Source organism: Pelophylax lessonae (assembly GCF_965119305.1).
Source record: "Pelophylax lessonae genome assembly, chromosome: 9".
Classification (NCBI taxonomy): domain Eukaryota; kingdom Metazoa; phylum Chordata; class Amphibia; order Anura; family Ranidae; genus Pelophylax; species Pelophylax lessonae.
In genome coordinates this window covers 106,838,329-106,851,605 of record NC_138776.1, presented here as the reverse complement: position 1 = coordinate 106,851,605, position 13,277 = coordinate 106,838,329, and the positions used below count along the sequence as shown (strand labels likewise).

At 43.0% G+C, this 13,277-nt stretch overlaps 1 protein-coding gene across 1 annotated transcript in view; it reads left to right on the top strand.

Annotated features, from left to right (window-relative positions):
* STYK1 (serine/threonine/tyrosine kinase 1) overlaps positions 1 to 13,277 on the top strand; it is a 71,299-nt gene that overhangs the window by 32,712 nt on the left and 25,310 nt on the right. The window contains exons 4-5 of the mRNA XM_082266815.1: positions 3,359 to 3,604; positions 3,884 to 4,065. Of these exons, the coding sequence (XP_082122941.1) occupies positions 3,359 to 3,604; positions 3,884 to 4,065 (428 nt within the window). The remainder of the gene's footprint in view (positions 1 to 3,358; positions 3,605 to 3,883; positions 4,066 to 13,277) is intronic.

Here is a 13,277-nt window from a genome sequence, read left to right as displayed (position 1 = left end):
GGAGAATATGACTTACTAATTTTCATCTCATAAAACAGTATTGGTGTTGGTGATTGGCCCAGCACTGTCAGTAGGAGGTATGGAGAGTGTCCTTAACCCCATTTAAGCTCCAAGTCACGACCTAGAACCTACATAAGTCTTCCCCCGTTCATCAATGTCACCTGGAATGAGGGGTAAATCCAAAATGTTGACTTGTTGTCACAAGAGCAGGAAAAGTAAGAAAACTTTTGACATCTGTCCATAAGAGATATCCCTCAGATTGGAAATATATCCCATCTTATTCAGTTGACTCTACAAGAGAAATTTCCCTAATGAGACACAGATAGCACAAAACAGCAGTTTTAACTCTCCTGTACTCTAAACAATATATGAAGAAAAAGTTTTGGCTTGAGATATAACTTAAATCTGCCATATATGCCTTTCAAGGTGATGGCTGTGTTAGAACTGGATTTAGGATCTGTATGAGATCACATTGTTAGGGGCTTAGAACTATTTAGGTCTCTTGCACACCGCTGCCTAAAATGTAGCATTTTTAGGCATTTTTTTTTGTACTAATGTAAATGTAGACCTTTGTTTTCAATGTGCCTATATATCACTGACTCCTGTTTCCTCAGTGTTGCTTTCCTGGTATTCACAAAAAAGAGTTAATAGTGGACAGTGCAGTCTCCAGTCAGTCTGTTTATTTGGAGACGAGTGGGGAGGAGGGAGCAGAGGAGTGCCTTTTTTTTATCTTCGGCTACAGTGCTGTGTGTTTCTGTTGATGCACACAATGTAGGGAGACACAACTCTAGTCCCTAAAGCAAGGGTGACTCCAGAGGATGCTGAAAGAAAAGGAGCCACCCCCACCCTGAAACACGAAACCTTTGGCAGCAGTCATGGCACCAGCTGAAACTGAAACCTAGAAAAGGCTTAAGATATAAAGAAGCATCATATCCAGGAAGTGATTAAATCAGCTGCTGATAGTGCTTAAAAAGTATGAGCATTTATTTACACTTTAAATAAAAGGCTTGCTGATTGTGTCATCTCCATCCTCAAAGGACCTAATCTTTACAAATTTTTCAACAGTTTTAAAGGTTTAAGCCTAGTAGACAGGGGCTGAATGTCAGCTACCATTGGCCGGTTCATTAGAAACTGGCCAACATTCGGCCCGTGTGTATGGGAGCCGGTTCAATCTTAGTCTACCTAAGATTTTTAGGTTCCCAGATATAAGCAGCAATATGGCCTTACCGCCATACCACCACAAGTTTAAAACAAACTGATGTGCTTTATAAATGTACTTCACATCCGGCTTGCTTCAGGACTCGGGTCTGCCATACATTCCTTTCAAGGTCTGTGTGAAATCACGCTGTTAGGGGCATTTTTTTTTTGTACTGATGTAAATGTATACCATTGTTTTCAATGTGCCTGTACATCAGTAAAAAAAAAAAAAAGAAATCTGCATTGATTAAAGTAAAGCTAAAAGAATTTTTGTGTGTTCGTACACATACATGCAAATACACGCAAATGCTATACAGCCCATCCTCGCATTTTTTTCTGCCAGGAATGTCTGGTGTTCATATATCAGTACAGTGTGCAAGTATCTTAAGGGCTCATGCACACTGCAGCTTAAAAAAAAAGCTGTTTTTACAGGCAATTGAGCATTTATTTCTCTGCCTAAAAGCTTGAAGAAGCTTGTGCATTTTTGTGCTCTTTTGCAAATTTTTATTGAGCATATTTGAGCTTTTTTTTTTTTTTATATAACAAACCCTTCCCTTAGCTAATTTTTCCTTTTTTTCTGTGTGTTTTTGAGCTTTTTTGAGCTTTTGTTCGTGCTTCTTCACACATTTCACACATTTGCACATTTGCACATTTTCACGTGTTTTTATGGACCTAGGGCTCATGCACACTGCGTCTTAAAGCGGAGTTCCGGGCACAAAATCAGTATTTTTTTTTTTGTGCCCCTCCGCTAGCTACACATAACCTGAAAAGGAATTGGATAGTTATTTTTTTTTTTTTTTGTACACTCACCTTGTAATCGAAGATCGTAAATACTCACCTCAGGGTACTTCCTCCTCCAGCGCCGCGGCTCACCCCGTCACTTCCTGCCTCGCGATGATTCCTGGGAGCTGAACGTCATCGCTCCCAGGAATCAATGCGACGGCACCGGCCCCGCACGTCACTTCCGGGCGACGCCGCATTCCCCTGCTAAACAGCTTCTGGGCATGCCCAGAAGCTGTTTAGGAATGTGGCGCCGCACCGGAAGTGACGAGAGGGGCCGGTGCGGCGCATTCTGGGAGAAGAAGATGCGGAAGAAGACACCGAAGAGGACCGCGCCGGCTTCAGCTGCCCACAAGAGAGATGGAAACGCTGTGGAAGAAATTTTCAAAGTAAGTATTTCTTCTTGCAGGTAAGTGCGAACCGGGACAGATCAGAGGCTAGCCATTGTGGAATGTGCTAGCCCTGACTGTCCCGGGGGTATGTTCAGCAAAAAATGAGATCTGTGCCCGGAACTCCGCTTTAAAGGAGTTCAAAGAAGCTGCTCCTACCGGCTTTTGAGCTTTTTTGAGCTCTATTTTTTTTTTTCAGCCTGGATACTCCCCTCTATGTTAGCCAGTGTGTCTATGCACACTATGGCTTTTTCAGGAGTTTACAGGCATATGAGCTTACAGGCAGAAAAAAACCCACCAAACTTGATTGAGAGGATCATTTCAGCAGACAGGATGCATAAGCACCAAAAAACGCATGAAAAAGCGTGAGGGAGCTAAAAAAAAAAGTGCAAAAGAGCACAGAGAATAAGCTGAGGGGACGGTTTGTAAAAAATAAAAAAAATGCTTATGCTCACAAAAGCTCAGAAAAAGCTCAAATAAGCTTGAAAAAGCTCAAAAATGCATAATAAAAACGCTTGAAAAAGCACAAGCTTCTTCGAAGTTTTAGGCAGAGAAATGAAAGCTCAAATGCCTGTAAAATGCCTGTAAAGCAGCTTTTTTTTTTTTTTTTTTTGCTGCAGTGTGCATGAACCCTAATAGTAGTGATTGCCTTTTAGTAGTTATGAGGACTAAGGAAAGTATCACATTTTGTAGGAGTCCCTAATGAAGAGAGATTTTGTGAGTTAAGGATAATTGGCTTCATGGAAGACCAGCAGGATCTGGGTGCCAGCAAAATACACTATATGTTTTTTTTTTTTTTTTGTCTTTTGCCTCTTTGACTTATACATAATTCTACCCATGGAAGAAATCACAAACAAAAAGTGCCACAAGTAATATGCATGAGATTCTCCAATTCCCCAATTTTTGTTAGATTAAATCAGTGATATGCCTTTGCACTCGAAATGATGCCCTCTTGCACTAGACACTGACCTTTCTACTGTATCTCTGTTTAGGTCAACTTTTCAAGCAGGAAAGCCATGGAGTTGTAAACCCAGGGATCTCATTGGATGAACTGTCATTGGAGGATGTGCTGAAAACAAAGGATCCCTCTCTTGTAGCAATGGAGATACCATTGGAGAGAATCAGGCAACCTATGCAGCTAATAGGGGAAGGAAGGTTTGGTCCCCTCTACAAGACAGCTCTAAAAGGGCAAGATGCCCTCTCAGAAGACAGAGAAATTGTTTTAAAACAACTGAAAGGTAGGTGCATACAAAATCAGACTGTAGAGCATATTTAGAAATACATGTGTACGATAAAGGTAATGTCACTAGAACTAACTAGAAATCTGAAGGTTTTATGCAAAAGATGTTAAAGGGGTTCTCCACTTTCCGTAGAAATGTTCTACAGGCTATCCTGTCCTTAAATGTTGTCACCTGTAGTTAAAGGTACTATCATTATAGCTGTGTTCAATAATTTGACCTATATAGTATATTTTTTACAACTGCACATTTAACTCTATTTTTTTTGCTGTTTCTTAGACAATGCGGAGCCAAACAATGTCCGTGATTTCCTGCAGAGGGCAGCATTTCAGGCCCAGTTGGGCACACATCCTCACTTGGTGGACATGATTGGGTGCTGCTCTATTCAGAAGCCTTACTATATGGTGCTGGAATGCGTGGAACCGGGGTCACTTTTGCAGTTTCTCTGGGACTGTCGGAGGGTAAGAAAAAACCATACTGTTTGTGTGTTCACTAGCTAAATCAGTTTCCAAACTACATGTAACCTTATTATCAGTGGTAGATCCTTCTTTTAAATGGTGACTTTTTAGGTGTTAAGCCTAGAGATAATACTTAAAGTGTCCACATATTTTGGATTTTGACGACACCTTTGTTGCTAAAAGTATTGCATTGTAATTTCAATACTTTTAACAACAAAGGTGCGAACAAAGTTCCATAACTTGTGACAGATTGAAAAATGACATCATTAAGGGATGGAAGTACTAATTCAAACAAAGAGAAAATATTGTGGAAAATGATATTAAAAAAAAAAAAAACTTGTAGATAATGGTAATTTTAGAAATCTCTCAAAAATATATAGTATTCATGGTTAAGGTGCATATTTTAAAGTAAAAAGACACAGCCTTTTCTTATATTTTTTTGATGTTTTGTTTTTTCTTTTTCTTTTCAACTTTAAAAAGTAGTGCATTTCTTGTTTTTTTCAGTGCATAACACTGCAGACCACAGTGGTGTGAACTGAACAAAGCAGACTGCCTTGTCTGTGTGTTGGGACTGTGCTGTGTGTTGCCATGTGTTCAGCACCACAAAGCACCGGGTGTGAATAGGCCCTAAAGGTTATTTTAGCTACTAACAGTGTTTCAACTTTCACAGACTTGATTGGTTAGCAAAGTGATAGCAGTGAGATCTGCTTACTTATGTGACCCCTTAGGTCATTTTTATTATACTTCCCTTTATGATCACATTCCTCAGAACCTTCTTTAAATGTCCCCCATGTCATGCACCACCAGGTGTCCTTGTTAACCACTTCAATACCGGGCACTTTCACCCCCTTCCTGCCCAAGCAAATGTTCCCCTTTTTTAGCGCTGTTGCATTTTGAATGACAATTGCGCTGTCATGCAACACTGTACCTACACCAAATTTATGTAATTTTCCCCCCACAAATAGAGCTTTCTTTTGGTGGTATTTGATCACCTCTGTTTTTTTTTTCCTTTTTGCTAAACAAATAAAAAAAGACCGAAAAGTTTGATAAAAAACAACGTTTTTTTGTTTATGTTATACAATTTTGTAAATAAATAAGTTTTTTCCTGCACTGATGAGCACTGATGAGACTGCACTGACAGGCACTGAGGAGGAGGCACTGATGGGGTGGCACTGATAGGCAGCACTGATAGGCGGCACTGATAGGCACTGATATGTGGCACTGATAGGTAGCACTGATATGCAGCATTGGTGGGCACTGATAGGCAGCACTGCTGGGCACTGATAGGTGGAATTGATGGGCACTGATGGGCACTGATAGGTGGCACTGATGGGCACTAATGGGCACTGATAGGCGGCACTGGTGGGCACTGATGGGCACTGATAGGCAGCACTTATCGGCACTGACGGGCTACACTGATGGGCACTAATGGGCACTGATAGGTGGCACTGGTGGGCAATAATGGGCACTGGTGGGCGACACTGATAGATGGCAATGATGGGTACTGGTGGGCAGCACTGATAGGGAGGGCACTTGCGGGCAGCACTGATGGGGAGGGCAATGGGGGGCTCCCTGAGCCCTGATTGCCATCCCTGGTGGCCATAGTGGGCATCCCTGGGGTCATGGGTGGGCATCCCTGGTGGTTCTAGTGGCACCCCCCCGAGGGTCTGCACTGGTAATCAATGATCTGATTACCAGTGCCGACCCCCCCTTGTCAGGCACGAACTAAGGAAAGCCGATCAACGGCTCTTCCTGTTTACTATGTGACCAGCCGTGATTGGACACGGCTGGTCACATGGTAAAGAGCCTACGTCAGTAGGCTCTTTACCGAGATCGGAGATGCAGGGTGTCAGGGGGTGTCAGGGGAGGGCGCACAGAGCTGTATTATCCTGCCGCCGTCATATGACGTCCGGTCAAGATAATACAACCACAATCCCGCCGTCATTTTGCTATAGGGCAGGCGGGATGTGGTTAATTAAGGTCTCTCCCATGTTTGAAAATGTCTACCCTTGCCAAGTAAGGATAAATGCTGACACCCTCTTAAATGAGAATTGTGATATTTAAACAAAGACAAACATCTAAACTCATTTCCCTGCTGCAGAATTGGCCCGATGCTGCAGCTGTCCCTCTCCTGCTCCAAGCCAGAGAAATGAGCGATCACATGACCACTGATGGCTCAATTCTCAGTCTTCTTTGAGCAGAGAATGGTGACTGTCAGTCACTGCTGAGAGCCCGAGGCAGCCGCTCCCACCCTCTCCCCAGCCTGGTGCTGCAGTGGGTGCTCTCTGCTTCCTGGAGAAACAGGTGAGTAAGTACACTCCTGTGACCCAGAAGAGAAGTACAGCCAAAAAAGCTTTGGCCATACTTCTCTTGTAAATGATTAAATTATATCATCTTCCACATTCAGTGCTACAGCTGCCAGTATTACTGACTCATGCCAAGGTGGAAAAGAGACCAGCTAAGAGCAGGAAGAGTATAAATACAAGCGCCAAGAAATGGGAACATTTTCATACATTTTTATATCACTATTAAAGTGAATATCAACATTACTTTACATTATACAGGATTTCTATAGCAGTGCAAAAAATGTGTCCACGCAACAGAAAAAAAAAAAACTAATGGGATAACAAATGTAGCTATAGAGAAGCTAGCACACACCTCTTTGTGTATCACTCACAATTAAAGTAGAAGTCCACCCTAACACAAAAATTCCTGCATCTAGAGACATCCATGATCTAACTCTAACCTATCTAGCCCTATAAAGAAGAAATCAGTATACATACCTTTTTTTTAAGCCAATCAGATCTGGTCTTCAGCGGCGGAAGCGCTGCAGAGGACACATCCGACAATGGAAGCCCCGTAGTAACTTTATGGGTGACATCACTTCCCAATCATTTCACAGCCATTGTCGGTAGTGTCCTCTGCAGCGCTTCCGCCACTGAAGACCAGATCTGATTGGCTTAAAAAAAAGTTTGTATACAGTACTCATTTCTTCTTTACAGGGTTAGATAGGTTAGTGTTAGATCGTGGATGTCTATAGATGCAGGGATTTCAGTTTTAGGGCCGGTTCACATTATTGCGAGTGCGGCGATCGCATGTAATTCGGAGCACACTGCTCCTTCATTACATGCGATCTGATGTGCGGATGCGAATTCAGCCATACACTTTGTATGACTGAATTCGCACTGTATCCGCACCAAACTCGCACAGGACCCTTTTTTTCAGCTGCATCAGGATCGGATCGCACAGTGGTTCACACTTGTGCGATCCGATCCTGTGCGAACTGTCAGATCGCACTGCGATATGGGATCAAACTGGGGGTGTCGTTAACATTTAATTGACACCCCCTGAGTATCGCATATGGCAGCGTGAACTGCCAGATGTGCGTTTGCGATGCGGGAACAGGCTGCGAATTCGCAGCCTTCCCGCACCCCACAAGTGTGAACCGCCACTTAGGGTTGACTTACACTTTAAAATAGTATAAAACGTAATAGTTGTGCATCGCTAAACTTAATAACATGCAATATTGCTGAAACCATACTCAAAACTAGGGATAGACCGATATGTTTTTTTCAGAGCCAATACCGATACCGATATTTTGTAAACATTTAAAGTTTTGAAAAATAAATGCAATTTTCGACACAAATCTGGAACTGAACATGTTAATTTTTGTTTAATGCTTAATGGCTGGCTTGCTGCCACCCTGTGGTGGGTGACTGGCTGTCTGGCACCCTGTGGTGGATGGCTGGATGGCACCCTGTGGTGGGTGGATGGCTGGCTGGCACCCTGTGGTGGATGGCTGGCTGTCTGGCACCCTGTGGTGGGTGGGTGGCTGTCTGGCACCCTGTGGTGGGTGGGTGGCTGGCACAGGGGCTGTGGGTGGCTGACTGGTACAGGGCCTGTGGGTGGCTGGCTGGCTGGTACAGTGCCTGTGGCTGGCTGGCTTGCTGGTACAGTGCCTGTGGCTGGCTGGTACAAGGCCTGTGGATGTGGGTGGCTGGCTGGCACCGGGCTGCTGTGGGTGGGTGTATGGCTGTGATACATGGGTGTATGGCTAGACTAGTCCCGACTCCAGACGAGGCTGTCCAAGGCGAGGGAGGCGGCCTGCATATCAGTGCCCATCAGTGGTGCATATTACTGCCTCCTTATCATTGCCCTTCAGTGCCGTCTCATCAGTGCACATCAGTGAAGGAAAATGAATGAAAAATCACTTATTTACAAACTTTTCTGATAGAAACATTTTTTTTTCCAAATTTTCTTGTTTTTTTCGGGTTTTTATTTTTATCAAAACATTTAAAAAAACAGCGTTGATTAAATACCACCAAAAGAAAGCTCTATTTGTGTGAAAAACTGATAACATTTACTTTGAGTACAGTGTTGCATGACCATGCAATTGTCATTCAAAATGTGACAGCGCTGAAAGCCTGGGCAGGAAGGGGGTAAAGTGCCCAGTATTAAAGCGGTTAAAGTAGATGGTGTCTGTTAGTGCCAACCCCAGACTATGCTTGCCACAGACTGCTCTTGCCCCATAAAGATCAACTAAATCTATACTGAGATGCAGTAGAGGTACTACTTTTCATTTAATTGATCAGAGTTTATTAATGACACATGGCTAGCAGAGCAACATGCTACATATTGGACAATTCTTCTCTTTATTGCAGCTACAGTCCATAAATATACTACTAGTTAATGGTGTGTATATTATGATTTTTTTATTTTTTTTTTACAGTGTGTTGTCTTTCTGGGCTTGTCCCATTTATTATGTACGGAATATAACTTTTTACTTGTCTTGTCTAGGCTTAGCTTGTATATATAAAAATGTTGAAGGCTTTCATGTGTCTTACAGGAGATAAATATTGTGTTTGTTACATGCTTGTGAAGTGGTGCTACTTTGGGGTTACAGTGTACAAGTCTATATGTGCTCCAAGGTGTGCTGGAAGTGTAAAGGCTATTGATAAACATGAGATGTCAATTGTGTTCTTCACGTGTTCATCAGGTGATTGTAGCCCTATTAGTTCACTTGTAGCAACATAGTTAGTCACTATCTTTAATACTTTTTTATTTGCACGAACAGATACATAACAGTTAGGTTACAACAACCTTTGGTGTAATCAAGATGAGAATAAAAGCCACAAAATTAGATAAAGAGTAGAGAATTAGGCTATGGAGTCCCGGAAGGGAGAATAGTCATACCTCTGTGAGGAAGGCCAGGTCCACATTTAGTCTGTTTGCCAAAAAGATTTATCATTTGTAGTTCAAAGGTTTCCTTTCCTGAGTATTTTTTAAGTTCCCTTTAACCACTTAAGCCCCGGAAGATTTTACCCCCTTCCTGACCAGGGGGTTTTTTGCGATTTTTTACTGCGTGACTTTAACGGACAATTGCGCGGTCGTGCGACGCTGTACCCAAACGAATTTGACGTCCTTTTTTTCCCACAAACAGAGCTTTCTTTTGGTGGTATTTGATCACCTGTGCGATTTTTTGATCATGCGCTATAAACAAAAAAAGAGCGTAATTTTTGCAAAAATAACAATATTTTTCACTTTTTTTTATATGAAATTCCCCCCCAAAAAAATGTAAAAATCCAAATTTTTTAACATTTTCGGCCAAATTGTTTTACGCTACATATGTTTGGTAAAAAAAATCGCAAAAAGCATATTTTGATTGGTTTGCGCAAAAGTTATCGCGTTTACTAACAAAGGGAAAGATTTTTGTCATTTTTGGTGTTTTTTTTTTTAACGAGTAATGGCGGCGATCTGCGATTTTTTTGCGGTACTGCGACATTGTGGCGGACAGATCGGACCCTTGACTGACATTTTTGACACTTTTGGGGGTACCAGTGACATTACTGCAGTAATCAGTGCTATATATATGCACTGTTACTGCAAAAATGACACTGGCAGGGAATGGGTTAACTGTATTGGACAGGGAGGGGTTAAGTGTGTCCTAGGGGCGTGATTCTAACTGTGCAGGGACAGGTCTCCTAGTGTAAAAACAAAGATCAACGGTTCTACATAGTAGAACCGTCTGATCTTCATTTTTACACAGGGGAGAATGACAGGCGGCTTGTTTACATAAGCCGCTCTGCCTTTCTCCCGCTGTACCGGCGATCGTACTGTGACCGGCGGACCTCTGGGCCGCCGGTCACACGCCCGCACTCCTCTGTGAACGAGCCTCGGCGGGTGCGCGCCTCGGCGGGTGCGCGCCTCAGCGGGCGCACGCTCGCCCGCTATTGGCTCTAAAAGGAGTGACAGGCGAGTGACGTTAATTAACGTCACTCTGCCTGGCCGGGGCTGACCGCCGCAGTAAATTTACTTGCGGCGGTCGGCAAGTAGTTAAGAACCAAAACTTCCATATCTTCCATACAATGACCTGGTTGTAAGATTTGATGTCCACAGAGGTGTGCGAGGTGTGCAAATCCTCTTCCTTGTGTTCTTTTATATTGTGTCTGTGTAGATTAATTTTTTGTAAATTCTGCCCTGTTTTACCAGTGTGGCATCCTTGGTTGCACTTGTTCCATTAAATGAAGTACTCTACACTACTGGAAATGCAGCTCCAAGATCTTGTAATACAAAAGATTCCTTTTTTGTGTGACACTTTTTTTTCTTTTTTTCAATATGTTTATTGAATATCGTAATAAAAAGGACATACCAATAAAAAAATTAGCCTGCAAGGCTAAAAGGTGTAAATGAACAAGTACAATACTAATAATCAAAACCCCTCAAAGTGATTTGTGATAATAATGTGAGACAGAGAGAGTATAATTCAAACTCAACATATGACCACAACAAATAGCAAAAGCTTCTTACACTCTCTAAGCCTCTTGTCGTAAAAGGCCCCGGAGATCCCAGGCTAGGGGAAGGGAGCATCACCAGGGCTCCTCCAACCCAATGGAAGTCAGGCACGCCACCCCCATGGGATCAAACTGTGGATGTGGAGACCCCCATCAAGGATTTCTGGAGACCCGGAAGGCTTCCCCCCCTCTGGCTCTCATTTAGAGCCACCGGTCTAGCTAATGTCAAAGCCAGGGTTGCTTGTATGGTACAGAGAGGGAGAAGAGAATTCAAAGAATCAAAATCACTTGTGTTTGGCTATCAAAATATAGGAAAATGAGTGGGGAAAAAAATGAATAATTTCCCCTTTGGAAACAAGTGTTCAACCTTCTGAGCACTCCATATGGTAGCATGAGGAGCAGAAAAAAGATTTCACAATTGGAAGCAAAAGAATAGATGAAGAGTAAAGAGAGAAATAAGAGGGGGGAGAAGCCAAGTGGCTTTTAGAGAAGGAAAAGTCAAAGAGCAAGGTGAGGGGAAGTAGGTCTGCCGGGAGGGTCCTTTTGGGGGATGCCATGCCCGGGTACAGGGGTACTCCAACATAAAGCGCCCACGGTTCCCAGATTGCTTCGAACCTTTGCATTCTATCCTGAATTTTGGCAACAAGTTGTTCCCGGGAAATGATCCAGGAGACTTTCCGCTTTGTTGCTGATGTTGAGACGGAGGGTTTCTTTCATGCTCCGGCTATCGTAATTTTAGCTCCCAAAAACATAAAGAAGATCAAGGTCTGAGTATGTTTAGGGGTTTTTATCTACCCAGTGGTTCAAAATGGCCATAGTGGGATTCTAAGGAACAACAACCCCAGTAACTTTCCATATTAGGTCGAGATATTTGTTCCAATAGCCTCTAATACGGGGGCAAGGCCACCATGTGTGAAACATGGAGCCAACTAGATTACACCCTCTGAAGCACAGGGGAGAAGCATTTGGGTAGATCCTGACAAATCTGACAGGGACATGATACCATATAGTGAGTACTTTTACATTCGCTTCTATTAGAGATATGTCCATGATACCTTTGAAGGAGCGTTGGAATGACTGGAACCACTCGCACGGGTCCCACTGTATATCCAAATCAGATTCCCAGGACTGAGCATAGAATGATTTATCTGCCTTGTCAGCCAGGGCAGAATATATAGTAGAGATGCCTCCCCTCTGATCCATAATTTTGGAACACCATTGTCCATAGGTTGTAAGTTTGGGGGGGGGGGTCAGGTTTGTCTAGCCAGATAGAGTGTAGTAAGTGCGAAATCTGGGACAGTCTAAATTTCTCACTGGGAGGCATTTTGAGTTTACTCATACAGTATCCAAGAGAAATGGGATCCATTGAGTTAAAGTGTCCTATCTGAAGAGTCCTCTGTTGAGCCACCAATAATAGGCTTGTATATTCAAACCCAGGGGAAAGGAAGGGTAATTGAACTGGTGGGATAGTGGTTTGGTACTAAAGATTAAAGAAGCTTGTTTATATAGAGCATCACACAATGCCTGAGTGAGAGAGGGTGGGGGCGAGGACTGTGGGTCCCCATTTAGGAAGATTCCAGAGCAGAAAGTCTATAGTGTGCAGGGGAACTGCTTGTCTTTCCATAGCAATACATAGCAATAATTGCGCAGCCTGACAATGGGTAGGCCCTGCCCCCCTTGACATTTCAGTCGGTAGAGGACTTCTTTAGGGCAGTGATAACCCTTCCTCCCTCAGACAAAGCGGATGATTTTCGATTGAAATTTGAGAAGTAGCGTTTTCTTTATCAGGATGGGGAAGGACCTGAAGAGGTACAGAAGACATGGTAGAAAAGTCAACTGGTCTACTAGCTGCAGAGGAACCGAGATATTCAGTGCTACAGACTTGGAGACATTTACTTTTAAGCCTGAGATAGAACCAAAGTCTTGGAGCAGTTGAAATACATAAGGGGTGGAGAGCAGGCGGATGTGATAAAGAGCAGTAGGTTGTCTGCGAACAACGTGCATTTATGTTCCTGAGGACCACACAAGACTCCTTTAATATCAGGATGCGATCTAATGGTGATTGCTAAAGTTTCAATAGCTATTGCGAAACTTAGAGGAGATAAGGGACAGCCCTGTCTGGTCCCTTTTTTGATGTTAAAAGAGTTAGAATAATGACCCATCAAATGGACCTGTGCTTTCAGGCAAAATAGTAAGTAAGTAGTAGTAGAGTAAAGAGTAAATAGACTGAATGATTCCCAAGAATTTAGAGCCAAAACCCCATCTTCCTAGTATTTCAAAAAGATAGGGCCAAGAGATGGAATCAAAGGCCTTCTGGAGGCCAATGGACAAAAGAAAGCCTTCCTGCGGGGTGCCCCATTCCGTTCCAAGACCGTGCTCATGAAATACATATACAAAAGTCCAACAATAAATTAGTGAATTCTG